Raw genomic sequence first — 26,118 nt, forward strand, 5'->3', positions numbered from 1 at the left:
TTAAACTCTCTCCAATGCTCCCTTCGATGGAAAGCAGCGCTCCCTTCGCATCGTCTACCGACTCGCCGCGGTGGCTGAGTGGCTAGGGCGCTCGGCTACAGATCCGGAGTACCCGGGTTCGAACCCGACCGCGGTGGCTGTTTCGATGGAGGCGAAACGCAAAGGCGCCCGTGTGCTGTGCGATGTCGGTGCACGTTAAAGACCCCCGGATGGTCGAGATTATTCCGGAGATCTCCACTACGGCAGCTATTTCTTCCTTCCTTCTTTCACTCCCTGCTTTATCCCTTCCCTTACGGCGCAGTTTAGGTGTCCGCCGATACGTGAGACATACTGCGCCATTTCCTTTCCCCAACAGCCAATTCAATTCACCATGCGCTTTTAGGTTTTGTAACTAGATGGCTCCACAGTGTTCTGGAAATTTTTTAATGGAACGGCAATCACGGTCTACTAAAACTTTCGCCGACGAGGCGTAAATCACTGTGCCGTAACAGCTTTGGGCGTGGAAACTGAAATGGACGCTACTCTTATATACAAAAAGCATCTTATGATTGTTTGGTGAGTGAGATTTAGAGTTTGGTGCAGCACTTTTGCCGACGTGCAATCGTCATCGCGCTCGCTGAACGTGGTTTCCAGCATCGGGATACATAAACGGGCACATGCACTGATTAAAAAATTATCGGTAAAAATTTTCTACAGTGTTTCCAATAAAACCGTTGAGGAATACAGCAGCTTAGACAGCAAGTTTTCGTTGTGCCGTAAAAAATTGGGCCCAATTCAGCGTTCTGTCCCTTCCACGTTACTGCGCAGTCCTAAACTCGGCCGGCCCAGTTTAGGACTATCGTTTACAACTTTGCGCTTATTTTCCTTCCTTGGCACGTGTTCACGTGCTGGCGTTTTTGATAAGATGCTGAAATCGCTTTATATATGCCTTGTGTTCCTTCGCTTAATAAAGTTTGTGTGCGTCTTTGCCTCTTTGCCGTCCGTGCCTCGTTTGCGCGGTGCTTTCTTTGCATCTATAATGGACCAACTGGCCCGACAAGTTCTACTGAGGCAAAGATGGCGTCATCTTGTAAATTGTTTAGTGCAAGGCCGAGAGCACATGGGCGTTGAATTTAATTGATATGATTTTGCTGCTGTTGTGTTTTAAGAGAAAGCTTCACTGCGCTAGGTAAAACCGATTTCGCCGTGCGTTGCCGGTTTAACTTCAAGTGAGTGAGAGGTCAAGTGTGGCTATAGGCCTTACCATATGTGGTCCACCATGGTGTCGCACCACTTGACCTTTGACCTTTCGATTCACCGGTAGAGGGCGGTAGAATAGGCCGCAGCGTTCATTGGGTGGCCAACTTCTCGCGATGAGCCATTAATTTAACTGCCACCTGCCAGGGTGGCCGCGCTGCCTATTCAGTGTGCGGAACGCTCTCAACGTTACAGACGCCAAGCCGCGTCTACTTGCCCGATACGCCACAGCTTTCGCTCTCTAACCAGGTTCAGCAGTAGTTAAACCGTAGCAAATTTTTTTCATCCTTCCGTGTCACTGCTCGTAATTCATTGTTTACATAGTGGTTATTGAAGTTTAGTTTTCTTAATACTGCCTTAGAGGAGTGGAGACAAATTTTTGGATGCATATTTTGAAAGAAGTATAGACACCTAACTTTAGGGTGCGTGTTTTCTTTGTAATGATGTGTGAGGCGTTATTATACATGGATTACTACGTGGTATCTTCCTACAACTGCTAGAAGGTTTATTATCGAATTTTTTTTCTTGCTGTATCGGTTTCGGTTTCAACAGCCAAACGATGACTGTGACGTCATTGTATGCTTGTAGGCCCCGTGAGGCATGAAAAAACTGCGATATAACTGCTGCTTTGTCGCTTTGATTCACTGCAGTAATAAAGCCAGCCTGCCTGACAATGGCAATGAATGTAGAAACAGCGATTATATTGCAGTTTTTGATGCCTCACATGACCTGTAAGCGCACTTGACGTCACAGTCATCATTCAGCTGTTGGAACCGAAACAGCAAGGCAGAAAAATCCGATTTAAAATTATTGAGCGGTCGTAGGCGAATATCACATGGTGACTCATGCATAATAGTGTCTTCCGCAGCATTGCAGAGAAGAAATCAAGCCACCAAAATTAGATATCTGTGCTCCTTTACTTCTCCTATGTCAGCTGAATATAGCTGATTTTTTTTTCTCTCCTGTCGTTTCGGGTTCAAAAGTCGAACGGCGCCCGTGACGTATAAGACGCGTTCAGGTCACGTGAGGCCTGCACTAAACAGCAATTTAATCGCTGCTTCATTTTTTGTTGTTCTAACTCTTTAGTAGGATTGAGCGCAAGAATTAATGTGAATTAAAACGAAGGAAGCAGCGACCATACTGCAGTTTTTGTGTGCCTAACGTGACATTAACGCGTCCTGTACGTCACAACCGTCTTCTGGCTGGTGAAACCGAAACAATATGACAGCTAAAACGCGCAATGCACATGACTGTCTATGTTTTCTAATGGGCTGTGCGTCATTCTGAAGAGAGAAATCACAATCAAAATTTGGTGTCTCTACTCCTTTAATTGTGTCAAGCTGCAAAACATTGTGCCACTTCATCTGGTGCAGGTCTACCTTATCAACTTGGAACGTCGGCCGGAACGGCGAAAGCGTATGGAATACTGCTTCGAAGAGCTGGGTGTCGCCTTCAAGGCAATGGCCGCCGTCGACGGAAAGTGAGTTCTGCATGATACGTCCTCGCAAAGTCTTTTTTTTTCTGTTGTTATTTGGAGTTCGGTGTTTTGCGAAAACTGCAGCGCACCACTCTGGAAATTCTGCTGCGAGATTTCTCTGTATGCATACTCTCTGACTAACCTTTGAAGTGTTTTGGGCGAGTACTGCCGTGCTCAGGCGTCTCAGAAGTGTCAGTGACAAATGTTGTAACATGTCTGAGCCGAGTAGCTTGTCGCGTGAACCTTTTTGTCAAGACTGGTTTGTATCAGACCCGATTTTTCGAATTTGACAATTCAGACTTTTCGTTAGGTATTTTGGGCTTCGCTGAAAAACCGTCACGCACCTCATAGAAGCGTTTACATATTCACTCTGCCAGAAATTTTCATTTTCGGGTGGGGGGGGGGGGGTCTAAGTAGTCACGAGCGAGTATCACTGCCAGAAACAGCCGACTCTCCGCCTGTGTAAAAGACGCCATCTTGGAATTCAGTGTGCAGGCGGGGCAATTGCCGTACCTATGCCACTCGTGGTACGGCGGCACTCTGCACCTCCTTTCGAGGTCCTGTGCGGCGGCACTGCAGCGCAGGGAACATGTCCTACGAAGAAAGGCGCGCGATCGCGTTGATAACGCGACCGCGGTATAGCGTCCGTCGCAGCCCAGACGGTTGCTGAGACGCCGTCAGCACCGCTATTCGCGGTTTTTTTTTTTTTTGGGGGGGGGGGGGGGGGGGGAGGGAGGGCGGTGTGTTGTAGGTTTTCACCCTGGGTTGCTCTGTGGCTTCGGATTCTTCCTGCATGTTCTTTCGATTTACTCTGCCATCGTTGCGCTGGGAAACGGACTCTGTCCTCCCATAGGCGGTGCCAGCTGGCCAAAATCACGTCGGCCTCATCGCAGTGAAAACACAGCGGGTCTACAGCTTTCCGGGCGTTGCGTCTCCTGGAGCTTGGCCGCTGTGTCTGGGCTCGTATGCTGGGCGTGCAGCGTTGTAGCGCAGCAGGTATCTGTCGACGAGAGCCTGCGACGTTTTGAACGGGCCTGCAGGATTGCGTACGCACAAGCCGTAACCTACGCCGCTGCATTGCATGTTGTAGGGCTTGTGCTTTCTGGGTAGCAGTGGTCGATGCCGGCGTGCAAAGTGTATGCTGAACTTCGGGGACGACATTCATGAGTGTCGCTGCTTCAGGCTGCGGCGGCAATGGCACCAAGCGATGCAGTTCTCGGACGATCTCGCGAATAACCTCACGCAGGATGTCGTGGCTGGGGGATGTGGTAGTGTCCGGATGACTGACCGCTTGTTTCGGCGAGTTCGGTCGTTCAAGGTATTCTCAATCGTAGACGCTTCAATGGTGAATTCTTCGGCAGTCATCAGTGGACTACGTGTGATGCCGGCAAAGAGCTGCTCCTCGTCGCGTCGCATCAAGTGGTTGACTTTCTTCTCCACAGGCATTTGATGGTCTGCACGACGGAACTGGCGCATCATTTCTCCGACGTGTGCCTACCGTCTCGTTCAGATGCGGTATCCCGCGACTGCATGCAGGTGTAGCTGTGCCCGTTCCCAACTGACTGCGCTCGTAAATGCTGTCCGGAGCAGGTTGATTCTCGTCCGTGCTGGTCCTTGCAGCACGAAGTACCCGTGTGCCTCAATTTCGCTCTGTCATCCACGAGTTGAATGTTGCCAGGCGGCCGAACAGGTCCAGCCATTGGGCATCTTCATGAGGTAATCCTTGAAGGGAGAGCGGCCCACGGCACTGAAGAAAAACCGGAGGCGACGGCGCGCTGGAAACTAAGTTATTTGGGCGAGCTTGTGCCCTTAAAAGGAACTGGGAAGTCGTCGCGATCAGAATGCCCGGTGCTCTCGGCTGCGTTTAGTTTAAAGAGGTCACGAACTGTTGAGACTAGGCGTATGAAATACCGACAGCAGTCTCGAGCATCGCAGAAACTGCCACGCGTTATGTGACCGTTACAGAGCGAACTGGTCGCTTAGCAAACAGAGTGACTGCCGCGCGCCGGCGGTGTGTAACAAACAACGTTGAAAAACAAACAGCAAATCTTGGCGGCACTATCATCACATCCGACGTCGGACGCCATTTAGAACAAGACGGCCTATTTTACCCTCATTAGCGTAGTTTCATAAAGGTACTGTTTTGCGAGACGCAACTGGCGGAATTGGCGGTTTTCACGAGATCGATGCCCTGCTGCTGGTGCCGCGAGACATTTGGAGGAGGCTGTGTTGTCAGGGTTAATTAAGCGGCAAGAATCCGTTGTAGAAGCACTCCCTATTGAAAAATCTCGTATATATGTGTTAAATGTGTCTCATATATACGCAATTATTGGATATGTGTCCACATATATGGTCGTATGAATACTTGCTCGTATGGCATACGCATTCTCTCCACGTATGGCGAAACACATATATACGGGTGATACGTGCCTCATATATACGCTATTGGATATGTGTCACTCCCGTCCCTCATATATACGAGGGCCACGTAACCTTCGTACAGATACGAGGGCCTCGACATGGGAATACAATGGCCTTGCAACACGTACTCTAGTGTACAGTTAATAATACCTCTGAATATGTAGGCTACCTGAATGAACTTGCAACCCTTCAGTGCAGCAAATGCTGCATCCCAGCACTAAATACCAGGCTGCAGTCAATGAAATAATTTTTCTTGCTGCCTTTATTTTATCATTTTTATCTGACTACATGCAGTCATTGACTACAGGGGCAGGTGCAGGCGATGATTACTTGATGTCCCTCAGCATGTCCGCCAGGTAGCAATTCAACTGCTCTGCGCATTTTCTCATCCTCGACAGCTTGTGCAGCTTTGATGTATGCATCAAATGCATCTGAAAGAGTATTAATCATGACAAAATTGAAGACATGCAGGTGCTGTAAAATAAAGGTATTTAAGTCATGCACACTTAAATAAACAAATGCCTTTGTCAGTCACGAAATGTACCTAAATAAAAGAGGCTTACTGCCCACAGCTGCTAGTTTTTCTGAGCTCATCCGAGGCTTCTGCATGCCACCAGCCTTAAGGAATTGCCGGCATACTGAGCCGGTGATGCTCCTTCCCTGAACGCTCTTTCCCCTAAGGCTCTTCGGGGAAGGAGCACCACCAGGAAGGAGCGTCACTTTTGTGGGGAACCCCACAAAAGTTTTGTGGCGTCCTTGCAAGACAGGAAGTCTCGACCTTGGGAAAGAAGCCAGCGCCTCCGGTCTGCACTGACAATTTCCGCTCCCGGGGTGGATCTGTAATAAAACAGCTGCACATATGCTTTGTATAAAGCCCTATAACAGATTGGGGAGAGAAGTATTTGCCACATTAAAACTGCTAAAATCCTATTCCTCAGGACTCCTGTATGTAACATTACGAAAATGGCAGTTTTCCTTGCAAACGCTACTAATGATAAAACATGACACATCGTTCTCTTCTTCGGAGTGAGAAGCACGATGGGCCACCAGGTCACGTTTATGTGCAATCATATAAGCTGCCTTTGACAACATAGATGAGCCTTTTTATCTTTACTTCAGGCTCCACTGCACCCTGGCAACAGTAATGCTGCCAAATATTCGGAAGCACAGAACTAACAGATGAAAGATTATGAATATTTAAAACACAGCAATTAAATCTTAGCACAAGAGGCTGTGCTAATTAGAACATGAAAGGTGAAAGGTTGTGGTCGTGGCTTAGTGATCTAAGAGTTCATTAAGCAAAGCTGCCCTGAGCTGTCACAGGTTCAAATTGTGCCTGGGGCTCCTGTGCAGGCAATTTTTTTCCGCTCCACGCCATTTGGATGGAAAATTTCACGTGTCCGAGAGGTGTGCACTGATCCTCAGCCCTATACGTTTCCACAGTTTCTAGATTGTTTGCCTGCAGTTACCAAGAACGAGAGCTAAGAGCATTTCAAGCTTACAAACTAGTTCTAAATATGAGAAGCCATCGTACCTGGCCATTCACCTCAGCAAGAACACCTGGATTCCATAGTGCAGCAGGACCCATGCCAGTGGAAGCCCGGAAAGTGTGCAAAGTGTTCGCATTTGCAACAAGAGTAATGTACAGTGTCGGTGAAGTCTTAAGGCCAAAGGCTTTTCGCTTCAGCCGCATAACAGAGCCATTACAGCAATATTAAAGAGCAAGTGACCAAAGTGCAGCTGCACATGGCTGTTTGCGTGGTGGTGAGATAGAACAGCCGCTAATATCAGTGCCGCATGCTAGAGTTATATGTCGTGTGCAGTGACACAAAGAGAAGCTTTGGAAAAAAGTTTCTACGCTGTACCGGAACGCTTGTATGACTTTTATCGACACGAAAGGTGTGCCACATATCATATCTATAAACGATTTTCAGGGAAGAAAAAATGCTTTTAACCGGCTGCCGCTCTGGGATCCCAAATAGACCTGGCCAGCGTTGCTGCTATGCACTCTGCGACAACTTTTTCTGGCAATGGAGCGGAAGCTATTTAGTCGAAACACGCCCTTTTTCCTACGCAGCGGAATATAATCCCCGCTTGCAGTTATTCTTCTTTTAAAGCATAGTAGGATATTGCCAATATTCGTTATTTAAGGGAGCTTTCAAAGACAGCTGCTAACGTTCAACGTTACAAAATCAATGAAAAAAAGTTTTCTTGATTATAACGAATTTGCTAAGACATCTAGTTAGAAAAAATGAGCGGACGCTGAGGCAGCGATCGAATATCGAGCGTTAACACACCTAACATAGGTCGCCGGTTCGAATCCCCGCCGCGAGCTAGATTCTAGCTTAACTGGTAAGTTTATGCTGCACGAAACGCTGAACCATATGACACCATCCCGAACATTCAGCGGCAAACGATCGGCGACTTTGACCCCTGCCAGACAGGGATATATATATATTATATATATATATATATATATATATATATATATATATATATATATATATATATATATATATATATATATATATATATATATATATATATATCCCTGTCTGGCAGGGGTCAAAGTCGCCGATATATATATATATATATATATATATATATATATATATATATATATATATATATATATATATATATATATATATATATATATATATATATATATATATATATATATATATATACCGGATCGACATAGTTTAGTTTCGAGTTGCGGTGCTCGGGCATCACGCTGCGGCCTGTTATTATTTTATTCCATTATGTAACCACCTTCGGTTACCATGGCAATCAATTGGAGGCCGCCATCATGGATTCTATCCGTGGAATCAGCATAACTCGGAGGCTCGGAACGCGACCAGTGGAGCTAGCGCTTTAAAAGCTTCCACAGATGGCGCTACAGCTGCACCAGCGGCGGAGTGAAGGTAAAGTACCGCGGAGACAGCAGCACGCCAGACGGCCAGGCGCGCCGTCGTGCGGCCGGACTATTTGGCGGAACGACGCAGTTACGAACGCTCCGCCGCTGTAGCCTTCCTTTCAGTGCCAAGAAAAGCTGTCGTTGCGAATGCTTCGTGAGGACTACGTGCGTGCTGGCGTCCTATCTGAGTTATTCATGTGACGCCACGGCCGCCATTTTGTGGTGCAGCGCGCAACTTCAGCAGCGCAAACCGGAGCATGTGGCAAAAAGCCGATTAGATATGCTTGCAGCCCTTCGCGCTGCTACATACACCACAAAAGGGCCGCCACTGTGACGTCGGTGCATAGGCGAGACAGGCTTGTTTTCACTTGGCGCTTTTCTTGCTTCATATGTGCATTTCTCTCACGGGCATGACGTACTTCCCTCGTTGCCTCATGGTTGTCCCACTATTGGCCGCGCGCTGACGGAGGGATTTACTCTTTTCGGATCTCGCCTTAACTACCTTCCGTTTGCTTGTTATCACCCCCACCCTTTCTCCTCTATATCGTGCCGTTGTTTAAGTGACCGCATAGCAATAGCAATAACAATTCCGCGTAGCAATAGTTAACATTGTATATTCAGATGCTTTTTAAATATTCTTGTAACCAACTGTATTTTCTCACTGTTTTTGTATATTTGCCACTCCCCCTCTGTAATGCCGCCGGCCCTGAGGGGTAATGTAAATAAAATAAATAAATAAACGAAGAAGCTTCTGCGTCAGCACCTATCCTCCACAGCCAAACTTTTGCCAGGTCACGCGCAGAACCCCTCGCGGACTCTAGCCCTTTGCGCCGGGCAAACTTGGCGGCACTTGACCACTCGGAGCGGCTGTAAGAGACGCCCGGCATCCGCTGTGGCGCGTGTTGCTGCCGACGGCCTCCGGTCCGCACCGTGCGCGGAATTCCAATCGGGCATCCCTCTCGCTTCTCATTTCCTCGAGCCGATTGCACCTCCGCGCGGGCGGCCAGGGGCCAGGGACGGGCTTCTGTTTGCCTCGTTTTCGCCTGCCTTGCTTAGAGAGTAGAGCGGGACGGGGACATTTTTTTTTTAGAATTGGCAGCATGGTTTCTGGGCGCTTTGGCGTTTCGCCTGTTCGCACGCCTGTTGCGCAGGAAAGAGGAAAACACTTACCATGTTTGAAGGCGCATTGGTGGCCATTACTTCTTTATTGCCAAGTAGAAGAGGGGAGAGAGAGAGAGAGGACAACGAAGAGGGCATGCTGCGTGGTTAACCACAGCGCAGTATCCGGGTGCTGCTCCGAACTTTGGAGGGCGAAAAAGAGATTTAAAAGAGAAGCGGAGTGGGCAGCTGTCCTTTCCGAGACGTCCGCCTGAGGGTTTGAACCTGCGAGGGAACTGTGCAGTGCTTTCTTTCATCACTATCTGTTGCTGCTAGAAGTGGGACCGGTGCTCTAGATCTCTTTCTCGCCAAAGTAAAGTCACGTATCGTGCAAGCAGCAAAACAACTGTCTGTGCGGTGAGGTATACAGCCTTTGTAAAAATGTTCTGGCCACCGACTTTCCTATGGGTCGTGCGGTACTGGCTCGCTCTGTCTCCAACGGTTCATGTGTGTGGGGACTGAGGGGAAACTCCTCTCCTCATCCCTCCGTGTAGAGCGAACAAGTTTCAGGGGAGGCTGAATGGGTTCATGGCATGATCCAAAAGCGACAACGGTGGCCTGTATATTTTTGATAGAGGCTGTACCCCCCCAATGCCAGCATCGTTGTCCAGTTACTTCGCCTTTTATCAAGCCGTGGTTTTCTATGCAATCGGGCTTCTTTTTTTATTTTACTATGCGAGGTCCATCTTCGGCACTCGTATCCAGTTAACGAGGGTCACGTAAGTATGTAGGGCGCTGATACTGCAGCATTGATTTCGGCGAAATCCGGTACATCCGAAAGGGAAGACAAATTCTGCTAGTCCTTTGTTGGACGGAGAATCATGGGTTTGGCCATTAATATCGTACAAAAGATTGCCGAGAATTGCAGCATATTAGGATTCTGAGTCATCGGGTTTGCTGCATCGTAACCTCGAAATAGAAACAGCATACAGGTTATGGGGTCACTCTGCGTCCAGCCGGCCGGGAAGGCGAGCTTTTGTGCCAGCTACACCCAGGCATTACTCGTGCGCGACACGTTTCCCCAACCTGTGGCACAGAGTCGCAGCCACCGCAGGTCGGTACGAAATAGGCAACGGCAGTGCGTACTAGGAAATAGTTTATTATCCTAACGCGAGGTAAAGCGCACTGCGGAAGGATGTTCTCTCCGACAAAAATTAAAGGCGCACTTTAGTCCCCTTACGTGCGGAAATGCGAAAGCATTTCGAGTTCCGTTGCCTCCTCTGTTACTATATCTCCAAAGTCTTTACCTAGCTATCGTTTCCGCACACCATTACGCTCTAACCTCCGCTCTAACTTTTCAACTAATCAGCCATTAAATATTAGTAATTGTTTATAATTTATTAGTTCGAATAATTAAGTGATTAATTTCGTTATTATGTTTATTGTCCGTTCAATTCTGGAGGAATTAATAGTGATTCGTCAATTTCGTGAATTACTCGGAATAATTAGCGAAATTAATTGCATCATTATTTAATTAGGGCACTTAAACTTCCCATTCAATAATTATTAACCATTACAAATCATGATTACACTCTTACTGGATGATCGAAAGTTCCTGAGGACACGCCATGTCCACAGCCCGTGGTGACACATTCTGTCTACGCCACTCATGAGGCAAGAAATGCTATCGCATTAATGTCGAGGTCCGGTAGGCTTCAAGTCGTCGTTGTCGGCCGACGTCGGGTTCGTGCATCGGCGGGCAAGTCGCAGGTAGGCCAGAGACGAGAGAGCGTTCCCTGCCGCGAGCCTTTCTGTTAACCCCTCGAGTATTGCCTAACTGGGAGCAATCGGTTACTGCACGAAGGTGGGAATGTACCCTTCCCTAAGTGGCGGCGATCCGGGGTCAGGCTAGGAGGAAGAGTCAGGCTTGTTTTAAAATTTGTCGATGATGCCAGCCACGTGTGAGCGAAAGTGTCTTTTCTCGAGGCTGTAAAGGAATAGACGAGAAACAACGAAGCAATCGCTGTCTGGCCTTAGAAATCGGACTGCGTGGAAGCGGAGCGGTAGACGGTCGACGCGCATTTCGGAGAAAATGCAAAATCGATGACATGGACGATGAAGGCTACTGTATACAGCCTGTGAATGACAGAATCAGAAGGCCAGGTAAGCAAGACCCGATGGTTGTCAATTTGTCGCTCTGTTTTGCAGAGAACAATTGTCTATAAATTCTTGACAGTCATTGTTTCTCGAGTTTTAAGTGTTAAAGGTACCCTCTTTTACGTTTTTTCGTGCACATAAATTTTGTTAACCATGTGGTACTGTAAATATGAATATAGGTTTCTAACTGTTTAAAGGAAATGGGAGCAGTGAGGTTGCCTTTTTCTGTTTACTGTCTTCTCCGAGCAATTAACACTGCGTTGCGCTCTCAGCTGGCTCGTAAGCTGTCGATGGAAACTTGGAATGAATGTTGTTCTATTCTATTCGACGCTTGCTGCCCATCCATCTGTGTGATTGAGTCCACGAACAGCGATGGCACCGGGCGATCTGAAAAAAAGTATCAATAAAATGGAGTCCCAATGTAATCAATATATCCGCCCCCGTCCACGAGTAACAAAGCTCCATATCACCATACACGCATGCAGTAAGCCGGCAATTACGGAGACAGTCCATAATCAGATACAGCTCAAGAACAAAGGAGCCCCTCCAGCCAATGGCGTCGGTCGATTCTTCCCCTTGACCGACTCTCCCCCTCTACCCCTTGACCGCTCCGCTTGGAACAGCTAGCGTGTAACGCAGGCGATGGCAGATGAATGGGAAATCACCACGGCTTAATCGGATTTACCATGGCCTCATTGGCTGGAGGGCGTTCTTTGAGGGGCATCTGGTGCTTCGTGCTTGAGTTGTATCCGACTATAGCACAAAGCCCTTCGCGCATGAAATGTGCCCGTTAGTTGTGCATGCTCAGCGATGATTCGTAACAAGCAGCGCCTCGTATTTACAAAAACCCTTCTAATCCCGGCAAATCATCTCTTTAGAAATATAGGCTGGATGCATGATAAGAACTGCGCTGTCATGGTCCTGCAAGCGTTCCACTGCAACGCGGAGGCGGTCTGTTGCCGTGCTCTCTCTACACTGCTGGCACCGGAAAACTCACGCAGTGATGCTTAGCGGCTCTTCTGTCTCGTTAGCATGCAAACATCGATGTTAGAGCGCTCCCAAGATATATTTTTTTTACAGAGACAACAATGTCTAAATGTGCCGGTGAACAGCACAGGAAGCGGAGCACGCGACGCGATTCCACGCGTCGATCCTTCTTTGACTAGTTTGCGGCACCGCCGCAGCGTGGCGTCGACTTCGGGAAAATCTGCTGCTGTTCATGTTTTATATGATACATATGGAAATGAGGCTACAAGCAAGCAATATAGGTTTTAATCCATCGGGCAGATCAGGCGGAAAGGTTGTTGAGCAACGACTACCGGGTTTAATGTATGCGGACGGTATTGTTTTGTTAGCAGATAGCCAGGAAGATTTCCAAACTCTGGTTAATTGCTGTGGAGACGAAGGAGACAATGTAGGTTTCAGTTTTAGCGCAACTAAGTCAGGCGTGATGATTTTCAACGGTACAACTGATCAGGAGCTTACAATACAAGGCCATGAAATACCCCGAGTGGCTGAATACAAATATCTCGGGGTATGGGTAAACGAAGGGCAGATGTATATGGAAAAGCACGAACAGTCTCTCATAGCAAAAGGGCGAAGAGATGCCGGGATAATGAAACATAGGACATTGGGGGGGGGGGGGGGGTCCAACATGTATGGAGTACTGAGAGGTATTTGGAAAGGAATAGTGGTGCGGGGCTTACTTTCGGGAATGCGGTTCTGTGCTTAAGGGCAGAAGTTCAGTCGAAATTAGAAGTGAATCAGAGAGCTGTTGGAAGATTATCACTAGGTGCCCACGGGAAAACGACAAACGAGGCAGCACAGGGGGATATGGGCTGGGCAATGTTCGAAGCACAGGAAGCTCAGAGTAAAATACTATACGAAGAACGCCCGAGGAAATTGGACGATAACAGGTGGGCAGCTAGGTATTTAAATACCTGTACAGAAAGAGGGTTGACACACAGTGGCGGAAACGAACTAGAAAGCTGGCCACTAAGTTTGCCAGAGACGAGAAAGGAGAAAGAAATAGCATTAAACGACATGTTAAAAACGCGGAAGGTAAAATTGGTTAGATTCAATGGAGAAGAAGCACAGTGTAGAACTATATGGATACTGGAAAAGGCAGATGAGGTAGGAAGCGTTTTATGATAACTCAAGAGGCAGTGCCCTACTCTTCGAAGCTATGTCTTAGAATGCGCAGCTAAGAAAAGAAATTTAACGAAGATGACACATGTGCTGCGTGTGGTAAATATGTAGAAACAATGGAGCACCTCATAATGAAATGTGATGTTATCCATCCCGATGTCCATGCAGGCACAGTCACTCTTCCTGAGGCCTTAGGGTTTAGAGATAACAATAGTCATGTAAATAAATCTGCGGTGGAAATTAGCAAAAAGCGATTGGAAGATTGGTGGCTTAAAAGCAGAGAGGTGACGTAAGGATAAAAGCGTAGGAAGACGTATTTAAAGAAAATGGCGAATTTTAATAACTTACAATACAGTTAGACAAAAATAAAGAAGAAAAAGCCCGTCCGTCCGTCGCCGAAACTTTCCTGTGGAGATTGATACAGCTCAAGTATGCGTTGTTACGCTGTTTCTTTTGGTTCCACTTTTGAGACGCGCATAGAACATCAGTTTGACTCTTCTTACGCGGCCCAAGATTTCCCATACGTTGGCACAGTTGCCTAGTTCCTGCCTCAGTCGGTTGGTTGTTGCTTCATTTTAAAAGCGCCCAAAGCTGAAAAGAAGGCATATATGAATATAACGGACAGCGGCAGACGTTCAGCAGATGTTGTCATTATGAGCCATAAAAGACTCGTAATGAAAATAATATGAAGCATTCCTTTTGTAGCGAGCAGCGTTTCATGGATTCTGTTATGATCGGCCGCGGTCGCCTTTGGGTGCCGCTACTGATAGTGAAGAAGCCGCTTCAGGATAAAGGCTGCGTCATCGTCTTTGTTGGGCATTCCCCTCCCCCCTAGTGTTGAGCAAAATGGTGCAGCAGGATGAGAGCCACCCAGAAAAAAATTGAGAGAAAATCGAAAACATTTTTTTTTCGTTGAGGCCATTCTATTGCCGTTTTTCATTCTTAAAAAAATTCACTGTACCTTGGAAAAAATCATGTGCCGCGATATCACCCTTATATATACGTGTATTTTGAGGGGAACGCTAAGGTGATATCATAAGGAGGAAAGTGTCATTTTGCAAATACTGAAATAACGTTGCCTAAAAGGTAGTCAATTTTCGAATCCTTTCAGACGGGTTGTTGAAAAGCGGACGTTAACATAAAAAAAAAATTACGCGCGCAAAAAGTGTGGGTAACTAAATGTCATAAAGCTTTGCGGATATTAATCTGAAATTTTGTTAGGTCAACTTTTTGTTTCAATTCTAGAAGCAGGTATTCGCAGTTGCGATGTCGATCAGCCGGGAAAGTCAGTCACACGCATTTTTATTTTCCCTCGCAAGCGAGGTTGTACCGTGCAGACCTGTTGTTTTTTCGGTTTTGTGTATGGGCACATTTTGCTCACTTCTGGCGTAACTTGTACGGGCAACAACAACGACAGCGGAGCAGTGAAGGCGTACTATAGTTGGATACAACTCAAGAACGAAGCGTCGGATATGCCTCCCAAAGCAGGCCCTCCAGCCAATGGCGTCGACCTATTTTCCGTGATTATTCCGATTAAAGCGTGGTTATTCACTTTTCATATGCCATCCCCTGCGATTTCACGCCATTGACTGGAGGGGAGCTCCTTTGAGGGGCATTTTGCGGTTCGTTCCTGAGTTGGTCGGATGTTTTAGGAGTGGATGTCAGTCTGTAATTATTCTCTTATTACGTTCTCGAGTTGTATCCAAGGAGGTCATATAAAAACATACACATGGCAGCTCAGGCTGATTGGTAACAACGCTGCCGTTGTCGCCCGACTAACCGGATTTGGCTTCGTCAGACCAAGGTTTGGTCCTTTGAGAATAATTACGCTACGCAGTGTGAAATCAGAATCCGTATTGTGCACTTTTTATTCTCACTTGTGCTTCTCATTCTCGAAGGCGCATACTTTCTTTCTGAATACACTCAGCATATCTTTGTGCACGCGTCGTTTATGGTTTTGCTTATATCAGTGTGATTTCGAAGAACGATTTTTTTTATATGCTGCCTTTAATCTTCGCACATACTACTCCTCCGGTGTGGGAAGCGCAGTAATTGGTTTTCGTGGCGTGTGTTCCTTTTCTGTTCTGTCATCTCGTTATACCTTGTCCGCTTCGAAAGGAAGAAGCAAGGGGTGGGGGGGGGGGGGGAAGGAAACGACCAGGGCCCGCCTTTTTTTGTTCAGGCGAACAGTTTTTAATGACCAAAGATAATACCGTGGCGAGAAAAGAGTGTGCGAGGAAGATTGAGCGCCGGCATTAAATTGAGGCCGCCGCAGAAGCGAGGAAGAGAGTCTGTGCGTCGAAGTCCCCAGCGCTTCCCACGCAGCGCAGCCGCACTCAAAAACGGGAGCCCGCGGAGATTAGCGGGCGCTCAATTATACGAGTAACTCGTCAGCTTCGGAGCCCGCGCTGCGCGCGCGTGGTCTCTGGCTCGCCGGAAAAGGACGGCGGCGTACGCCCCCCCCCCCCCCCCCCCCCCCCCCCCCACGCTGTAGCCCACGCCACTTGCACGTAACCGCGTATACCACGCGCCTGGTTTACTTAGGTCCGCAGCTGAGCCCTGTGTGTTGGGTGCGTAACGATATGTAAATACGTCAAGTTAGAGCGGTCTGATTTGTGTACTGGGGTGTTCGAATTACCCGCTCGAGATCACGTGGATGTGACGTCACGACCCTGTCAGGCCTTTTTCGGTCACGCGGCCGGTCAACGCCGGCACCGGTTTTTCTGCGACACGGGGCCTTTACCGCTAGCGCGTTTATAGTCCTCGTAGCGTTGGTTATGCAGCCCTGCGTCTTGGTACGCCAAACGAACAGCCCGAGCGGTGCGTTCGCTAACGTGCAGGCTCGTGAAACATTAGCTGTAGCCAGAGGTGTTTCCTCGTCACAGGTGCGTGCTGCGGCATGAAATTTGTTCGAGGAGTACTTATTTCTGTTTCACATGCAAGCTAACACGCTAGCGAATCCTGGCGCCGCGGCGCAAAAACCTGTTTCGAGTCGTCGCGGCGGTGAGCGGCGAGGTTCCAACAAGTTGGGAATTTTTCCTGCGACGCTCCGCTCAATCGCTCATTCGCCAGCATGGGAACCAGCCTTTAGAGAGGCACTTGTTGCTGCTCTGCTGCTTCGTACTTGTAGATCGAGGCGCATCAAGAACGAAACCACGTGGGCGCACAAAGCACACAGCCGCTAAGCACCAAAACACACTCAGCTGGCCGCCTGTTGCGCCCACAAGTATAGGTTTTCTTTGGCTTCTAACATTCAAGTTGTCTTGTGTTTGTCTTCCTCGTGTGATAAAAATACAGTAGCGGTTTCAAAGCGCAACTTATATACTTCTATATCTAAGGCGCGTAACCTTCGTGCACGTCTGTCAGTCTCAGAGATCTGTGGTGTCGTTTCTCTTATATTTAATCATCGGGCTTGTACTTGCGAGATTGGCCTGTGGCGGCGATGCCTGTATTTTAGTCTTGTTCTTTTGTACCTTGCAAAACCTTTTTTTTCAGTAAGAGTGTTCTTTTTTTGTGGTTGGAAGGTGGTATTCTATCGATACAAGCAACCTTCAATTTCTCCTCAGTGTGGCCTTTAAAGGCCTTTAAAGCAACATGCCGCCAGCTTGGCGTTCGCGAGGCGAAGTGCATCCCGTGGAAATGCCACTATGTTTGCCCGTCTGGCACTCTGACTTTGTTGATAACCCTAGTGGACGCATTATATAGGTCTGATTGTATCAATTGTCACGGAGGTGGGGCCAGCTGCGCACTGCTTGCGCGAGTTTGAAATTGTCCCCTTTCAAAGTCGGTATCGATTGCGCCTCTGACCTGTTCTGTGGCGGGCGTATATACCAAGTGAAAGACAGCGTTGTCCCGGCCGCTGGTGGTCGCACAGCGGAAGACAGCGTATAGACCACCGGCATGGCGAGCCCCCATTTCACGCGGGCTTACACTGCGGCGCCAACACACGTTAGTGAGCTGGATGAGAAGACCAGGATAAGCGTAGCCCATCGCAGCCGATATCCCAGGCGCGGCTGAACGACAGAGGCGCTGAAGCGATCGCGACTGTCGGAGGCACGGAAGCGAGGGGTCCTCAGCGCTAACGTCCCACACAGCCGGTTTCCGCTCGCTTCCAGTTTCCGCGCACATGGCGCGATGCGTTGCTGCGAAGTCCGTCCGAGTGCACGGTCCGAGGCGTCGGGAAACGAAGATGCCCTATTTCCGCCGGCGCTGGGGCGGGAAAGTGTTTTTCTGCTCGATAGCGTTCGGACGGAAAACTTGGGAAAAAAGTTTCAGCTTCACGTTTCTGCGTTGACATCGCCGCGGTTTGCGGATTTTCGCCCAAGTATGCCTAGAATAGGAGCTAATAGGATTTCGTGCTTAAGAAAAAAAAATAAGCGGCAACGTATGGTCCACAGTTTAGGAAGACTTGGATATGTTTTCGCGATCTTTCCATGCAGCCCATCGCAAAGGCACGTGCACCGTGGCGCAGTGCTATGAGCGTATAAACTTGCATTGGTGCTTTGCTGGTGTGCATGCTGCTTTGTGTGTTGTGGGTACGGAGCAGTGGCTTGGTTTCCGGTGGCACGCGTCGGGCGCAGCGTAAACTGCCCCCACACAAAAGCGCAAGTTGGGAGGGGGGGGGGGGGGTTACTGTGGCGCAGTGGAAGAGCATGTGTGGGCGCGTCGACTGGGAAGCTGCACTACTGCATATCGCGTGTAAGACCTTCGGGCGTCCATTGTCCTAGAGAGCGCTGCGGCTGCCATTTATTTCCACTGGCAACCTTAACTTGGGCTATACCGGTGGCCGGCCGCATGGATTTGTGTTTGGGCGTTCGTTTTTGTAGCGAGAGCTACATTGGGCTACCAGTTGAGCATGTCGCAGTGGCCGGGAGAGGAAAGTTCTGCGCATGCGCCGTTACCATGGCAACCGGAGAGGATCAGCGGGTGCGCCGCGCGCTTCGTAGCCGCCTCTCCGCACGCCGCTCTGTCACCCGAACCGCGCGTCGCATGCGCAGCATTGCGTATAAAAAGCGGAGATGTAATGGGAGGCTGTATCGCAACGTTTGACATGGATGCAGAGGAGAGTTCAGCCTCTGCTAAACGGCGGTATAGACAAGAGAAAATTAACTCTTCCGATCCTGAGGCTGTCGCCTCGCACTTGGCTACTCAACAAAGAGAGAATGAGTGTCAGAATTAAGGCGAATAGAGCAGCGGAGACTCTCGAACAGAGAGAGGAACGGCTTGCTAAACGGAGATGCCAGACTGCCGAGCGTAATAGACGCCGCATAGCCGCCGAGATGGAGCCCAATGTCTCTCATTGCTAAACATACAGTGAGCACAACAAGCTCAGCCAGGGAAACGTACCTCTCGCTACGTATATCCTGGCTTAGCCGAGCTAAGCCACTACCACTTTTTCTCACCTGATAAATGTAGCAGGGTTTTCATTGAAGTTGAGAATTTCGGGCAGATTGCGTGTTCTCTTCCCCCCTCTCCCCTCGCTAGCTTTTGTGCAGCAATGTTTAGAAAGTCGGAAATGGTGAAGAGTCAAGGCCCAGCGTTGGTCTCATTAGTGAGGGCGTCTCCACACTGTGGCGATAAAAATGTGCACGTTGTGGTACTGACGCCTGTACTTGGCCGTTACGGTGAACGAGTACTCCTGCAGGCACAAAGCCCGACCAACCATTCGACTTGTGTCTTTTAGCGAAAAATTTTTTGAATAAGCTGAAAGCATGGTGTTTGGTCACGACTGTGAAACGCCGACAGAACAGGAAGGGCGGAGTTCGGCAAGATCCCACTCAAGCGCCAAACTTTTGCGTTCAACACATGATGGAGCTGTTTATCTCCACCACATTATCTCCACAGTTATCTTCATTGTGCATGACCCTGCTGTTGGGCTAGCAGAGCTCCCACCCCGTGTCTGCTGGCGTTGGTGCGAACTTGAGTCTAGGCTGGTGTGTCAACATGGGCTAAAATAGCTGGCGTGGTGAGCAGCTTGGTGAGCGATGACATAGCTTCACGCTGGAGCAGGTCCGCAGGTAAAATGAACGTATTTTGTGAGGAGTTAGTGGACGGCTTTGATAGGGGTGTAATTACGTTTTCCCGACTTATTCGCGGCTGACATTTCAAACCGCCGATCCCACACCGGGATCGCGAACGCTATACAGAGCTCAAGCCGACCGTCGGCTACCAATAAAATACCCTGAGGAATCGACGTCGTCCGACCCACCACTGTGGGGAGACGGTCTGAGGCCTGACGGGACAAGTTCGCGGCATACGTGCTCACGAGGCTTCGCCACGCGAGCGGAGATTCGCCCAAGCGTCCGAGCGCGACGAGTTCCCGGGGCTGAAGAGAAAGGAACCTGTTCCCCCAGCGCTGCCGCGCATTCCGGTCGTGCAACTCGGCTCTGGTGCAGCTAGAGTCGCTGCATATGCTCCCGCAGGGATCAGAGTTGCGCGAAGGTCCGCCATTGTGTTCCAAGCACTGCACCTGGACTCCGTGTACGGGTGGCGCCGCAGGGTGGCGCCGGCAAGAGGTGCTCGCGCCGGGGTCCCTGTCTGGAAGGCAGATGCCGTCGGTGCGCGACGCCGCCAGTTACCTGGAAGGGTTGCGAGTAGAGCCGGGTGCAGGTGACTGCAGAACACCCGCAAATTCTGTAATGCGTGGTCCAAGGGATCGGACCGGCTGTCCACAAGGTCCGCGATGAGAAGGCCGGATGAAAACTGCAGGCCATGATCGGGCAGTAGTCGCGCGCAAGTCGGCACGCTTGCGCCTTCTCGCCAGGGTAACAGCAGCCGAAGATGACTGCTGACTGGTCTCGTCGCGGCTGCCCCGGATGGATGCGGCAGCGAGACGATGTGCACTGCACAGTGAACCTGGGTTGTTGTAAAGGATCTGCATGTTTGCCGAAACGCTCTCCGAATGTATTTGATGTAGGTCAGGGGAGGGCAGCAACATCCGCATCGGCCACATGACACAGCGCTGAACTCGCTAGCAAAACGTGTCGGGTGGCTGTGGATATGCCCTGTTAATGTGAACGGAGCTCTTTCTTGAGTTGAACGAGGCTATATCCAGTTCGTGTGAGGTTACAAAAACGTGTGGACAGCAGTGTGCGCGCCCTCTCAATTGACGCGCCTGTTCTGAAGTGAAGCAAGGCGCTCCGAAGAGCCTTAGGCGAGGCTACCACTTTGACAACGACCACCATCCAAAACAATGACCCGCAAAGGGCACGTATGTACGTATACTGCGTGTCCTCACTGCAGGTACTATACCTGTATACGCTCACTGCGCGAAGCAGCTTCTGAGCGGTCGGCGCCCGCCGTATCGAACGGTGTCTCACCGCTGGGTGCCGAGCTGCGATACCAGCAAGCTCGTCGTTGCAACAATGGCCCCAGGCCACCCAGCTCGCAGAGCCACGACTCCCGAAGTCGAAAAAAAGGTGGAAAAGAAAAAAAAAAACGTTAAGAAAAACTCGGACAACTGACGCGGCTTCCGTGCTCACGCTTCGGGCTTGGCAACTCCGCTGACTGCCTTACGCTCCCTCAGTGCGTATACCACGCGGCTCTCGTAATGAATAATCTCTATCGCAAGGTGCTTGAAAAAACACGCTTGCCATGTCGAAAAGTCCAAACACGATGCAGCGGAATTGACCTCGCACTCATGAAAACATGCCGCAGGCCCTAGCGATAAAAAATCACGCTGGTCCTAGCACTCAAGTTCGGACGAAAAGCGTTCCCTGAACTGGTGAAAGTCTTCCAGTGTTCCAAAGGAGGCCCCGCGTTTTGCGCCAGATTTGCGGTTCTTGATAAGGGAGTAATTGCGACTTCCCCTCTTTATTCGCGGCTGACAATTCGAAGCGCCTACCTCACCCCGTGATCGCGAGCGCTATACCGAGAAAGCTAAGTGCGTCAAAATGAATAAACGAGTTGCTATATTCCTTCGCTCGCAGAGTAACAGCTCGTACTTGCTACACGCGAGAGTGAGAAGGGAAGAAGGAAGAAAGTAAGAGACAGGGAAACACGGGGCCACATTTACAGCTTCCGCTCGATATTGTTGTTCTTTCTGAGCTTGCTCACAATTAAATGCAACGTCAGACCATCGGGACACTGTGTGCCGACGCGGTGTGCCTGCGTGAGCTGCACGGCTCACCGCGGCGACACCAACAGGGTAGGCTCCTGCGGTGCGCTCACCGAACTCGATCGGCGAGAGGTCTCACTCGCACTGCGGTTTTCACGCGACGTACGTAAGAGCTCGATATTGCGCCGAAAGTGAGGCCGCGGGTGGTGGAAACGTGCTGACACGGGTGCATTTTCTCTGTTTTTCGCTGTTCAGCAGCGGACAGCACCGGGGTGCGTCTTCCAGCACCTCTGCATTTCATTTAGTTCCTTCTCGGCCAGCCGACCGTGAAACGTGTAGCGAGGCATGCCTGAAGCAAGGGTTCTCGCGTAGGGTTCTCGGGGATTCTGTGCTGTGTGGGTTCAGGGGCTCGGGTGGTGGAAGGGGAATGCGACGGAGTTGCATGATTAATGAACATTCGCTTTTGTATTTTTTTGTAATGACTTTGACAAACCTCGGGACGTGCCAGGTTCTAGAGCGTTGTGCGCAGTCTCCGCGGAGCGTTAGTCTCGCTACCATGGCGTGTGAAAAGTTATGCGGAACTCTGAAAAATGGGATGCATACGCATATTGATTAAGAACGTTGAATAGAGAATAAACTTCAAATTGACACGAACAGAAGTTATACATGTTTCGAACGTCAAAAAAAGTGAAGAGCGGCATGGCGGCTCTATAACGGCTCTGGACGTCGATCAGAAATCTTCGCGAACCTTGTTTGTTCTTTTCTCGGTGTGGCGTGGTATCGACAAAATAGCGTTCAGCCAGCTTTCTACCGATGTAGAACTTGGTGCTGGGCTAGTTGGTCATTCATTATTTAAATGCGTTCTTCTTTGTTGTGTCACCCTCTCTCTTGTGTTCTTCCTAACAGCGCTAGGTCTTCTTTCTGCGGTGCTTTTCATTCTTTTCTTTAGGGATACAAGCGGATTGCTGAATTGCTGTTGGGCGCTTTTATGCGTTTCGTGTGAAGCTTCGAATGGGACTAGATTGTGTTCCATACAGCAGACTTGAGGGTATCGCTGCAGTAGTGACAACATGGACAGGGACGCTCGTCCGAAGCACGCGTGACAGACCTATCGGCATGGCCAGGGCGCGTCGAGCGTGAGTGCCTATGAGAGAATCTGCGCCATGTGTGTAGCGTAAAATGCGCACTGTCAGGTCACGAAATGCTAAGAGCAAGCCCTTGATCCTCCACCACTCACAGTACAAATTGTAAAGTGGGGTTTAACGTCCCGAAGCAACTATGAGGGACGACATAGTGGAGGGCTCCTGATCCTCCGGGATTCAACCCGGGTTCTCCGGTTCCTCATCTTCACCCACAAGACAGGCAGTCATATTGTGTGCGGAGCAGGAACGATGGGTACATTCGAAGCTTAAAACGGCTAAGCTTGCTCAGGAGTGACGCCTGCGAAAGTGGACGTTTCGGTCGGTGCCGTAGAACTGTTTGGCACTGCCTTTGTCGTCTTCGCGAACACCGTCGCCGATCGCAAACTTATCGAGGTGAAAACATGGCTTTGCAGTCTTTACGGCTTCTGTAGCGAAAGCTGTAATAGCTTTATACAACTCATTTAGAGGATACAACGGCAACCGTAACGCGTTCACTCTCTCCCGTCGACGAGTGAGAGCGAAAGCCGGGAACGAGCGCAACTGGTTGCCGAGCGGAGCGCACCGTCGAGGACGAGAGGGAGAGCCGGTTTAGTTTCAGCTGGCGTAGCGAGGATGACAGGCATTAAAGGAAAGACGGAGAACCGCGCCGTGGAGGTAGGAAGGAAGGTCGGAGCGAAAGAAGGAAGAGAAAGCGGTGCCGCGGCTTGCCGAGGCTCCGGCGGCTCGCTCGTCGCGGAGGCAGGGGCGGTTAAGAGGCTAGCGCAGTGGTTAAACAAGGTGAAGAGAAAGATCTCTAGATGCGGCGGTGGAGCGTATCACGTTACAGCAGCCGCATGAGGCTTGCGAACGTTGCAAGGAGTCAGCTGTGGAGTTCAATGCCGCGTTGACTAGGTGCGAAGAGCCCACGACGGATGTTCGCGAAAAGTGTGCGCTTTGGGTTGCTCGTAGATTTGCCACGCCGGCGGAAGTGGACATTCTCCATTCTGACGGGAAAGTCGAAAGCGTGTTGATGTCCGAGTTGAACGTGCAAGTCCGCACCGCTAGCGGTTGTGCCGGCTCATAAAGGGGCGAAGCCCAGAGGCTAAACGAGTTCGAAACAGAGGCTAAAGTACCAGGCAAACGCCAAGTAGCTAAACGTGCGCGAAACAGAAAAGCAAAGACAAGTAGCTATTTGTGCGTCAGGTTGGCTTGTCGTGTGCATAAAATTTCTGTAAATACGCTTGTGTCAGAACTACTGTCCTCGTTGCATGCATGCGCCATAACGACCTTACCTGCCGGAAACGCTGCTAATTCTAACCAGCTTTCGCTGATTAATGCGCTAAGCCGCTAAGCTTAGCTATACAAATTTTTTTTTGTGTTAGCCATGCTTATCTGCTGCCGTTTTCGAGGCCTTGCAAACTGGGAGCGTTGCTTCAGTAGGACTAATTGACGCAAAGAAAGATGTATGCCGACTAAAACGCATTTACAATCTTCGCGAGTGACAAAAACAAGGCGGCAATAGGATATTCGGAAAGGAAGTTCCACAGACTGGACTCTCCGCGCTGATTTATGATGTCGGTATTGATGCAAGCACAAATTCGTTTAGATTGGCGGTCATCGCTGTGACCTTGGCCATCGGTGACGACGCCACGGTCACGTTGCTCCGACCAAACTTATGCTTTTCAAGATTAAAACACGCAAGAAATAGCCAACAGGCGGACCGTTTATTCGGTACCTTGTAAATATGTGCCTTACTTCAGGAGCGCAGGCAGACGCCAGCCACATTCCATGCAGGAACGCAGCGCGAATGGGGAAGCTGTGCACTTACCTTGATGGAGGTTGCCCGTGCTCCCTGCAACGCTCATTCTGCGGTCTTTGGAAAGACACTTGAGCGTGTGCTTCGCACTCCGTTTCACACGCGCCTCAGCTGGCTCGTGTTTTTTGGTTAGCGGACCTCCTCAAACAGCTCCTCGATTGGACCGTTCAGACGGCCAACGGTGCTTGTGTTGGTGGGTGCATTCTGGGATGGCCGCAGTGCTGCATTTTAGCTCCAGGGTGGGAAGAGACTGCTGTGCGTACTCCGGACGGCAGTGTATGCGTCGGATGCCTCTAGCTCCTGCCGCTACCGCTATGTCCCGTGGATAATCCTGCCGCTTGTTCCGCGGCTCGTCGTCTCCGCGTCGTCCTGGCCCTGAACCCGCCTCCTCTCCTATCCTTTATCCTTTAACTCCCGTTCCCCTGCGCAGCACCATTGCAGTGATCTCTCTATAGGAAACAGTTATAGCGCTCTTCCTTCTATCTCCGTCCCCGTCCCCTGTGTGTCGGAAGTGTATGTATACCTGCCCCCCCCCCCCCCCCCCCCCCCCCCCATCGAACTAATCGGCTGCCGAGGCTTACGGTCGCCCACTGCGTTCATATAACTTACGTTCCATTTGCGTATCGGGGGGGGGGCACGGGTCCCCTGCTCAGATGACTACGTCGATTTGTTCGCGTGCGATCGAGATTGACGCAGAATTGCACGAAGCTGTCATTAATCTCAAAAGAAGCGAGCGGCAGCGATCACTGGATCGGCACGCGGCACCATGCCCGCGCCGTCCATGCGACAGATGGGCCGCTGACGTTCGATGACAACGAAAGCGGCCGTCTGCTAGCACTGATGCACGTACTTGAATGTGCATCGGCATCGTTCCACGTTTTTAGACGGTGACGGAGATCGGCAAATGTGGCCCAGTCCACTCGCGCTTGCTGTGTTTACAAGGCAGTTAGCAGTGCCGTGTCTAAAAACGTGGAACGATGCCGATGTCATTCAAGTACGTGCAGCAGTGCTACCAAACGGACGCTTTCGTTCCGGCGTCGCGCGGAGGCGCCGCGAGATGGCGACATCGCCGCGCCTGTGTCAGAGCGAGCACCCCCGGCCATGGTGTGCCCCGCGGGCAGGTTTCGGCAGTGAAGCGGCGCGTCGGCATTCTTTATGCGGGACGGAGCAAATAGTTTGCTCTCAATTAAATGCATTAATCGGGTGCATCTCTTGCTTCCAGCGTCGTTTTATTTGTTGGCGGTTTTCCTTATTTGCTAATCGTCCCGAAGAGAAAGCTGTTCTTACTGTTCTTTCTTTATTCCGCGGCCGATTTGTTATAAAACTTTTTTCCAGTTCTGGCGTGCAGTAACTTTTTTTAAAGTAAACGTGGTGCCACTAGAATGAGAGCGACCAGTGCTTTCGGTTTCTTCCTTTTATCCTCTCGGAGTTCGCACACGCCTCGTGTGGGCCACCGCGCGCAGCGCGGCGTGTGTCCTTTCCGCGTGCATTGGCTGTCTGTTGCTAAGCGTTCGCATGCTGCGAAAAATACGCAGCCCACTTCGTGACTGGCCCGGACAGCGTCCGGACGCCTGTGGCGCTGCTAGTGCTCCTAAAGCCGAAGGTGGGGAGGAAAACTGGTTTTACTTTTTCAACAACGTCCCAGGAACTTCACAACAAGGCTCCAAA

General features: G+C 50.0%; 1 protein-coding gene across 3 annotated transcripts in view; it reads left to right on the plus strand.

Annotated features, from left to right (window-relative positions):
* The window catches only part of LOC144114641 (procollagen galactosyltransferase 1-A-like), a 409,103-nt gene that overhangs the window by 49,416 nt on the left and 333,569 nt on the right, over positions 1-26,118 (plus strand). For all 3 annotated transcript variants that reach the window (XM_077648506.1, XM_077648507.1, XM_077648508.1), the window contains exon 8: positions 2,610-2,716. In XM_077648506.1, the coding sequence (XP_077504632.1) occupies positions 2,610-2,716 (107 nt within the window). The remainder of the gene's footprint in view (positions 1-2,609; positions 2,717-26,118) is intronic.

This window comes from Amblyomma americanum, chromosome 1, assembly GCF_052857255.1.
Source record: "Amblyomma americanum isolate KBUSLIRL-KWMA chromosome 1, ASM5285725v1, whole genome shotgun sequence".
Taxonomy (NCBI): domain Eukaryota; kingdom Metazoa; phylum Arthropoda; class Arachnida; order Ixodida; family Ixodidae; genus Amblyomma; species Amblyomma americanum.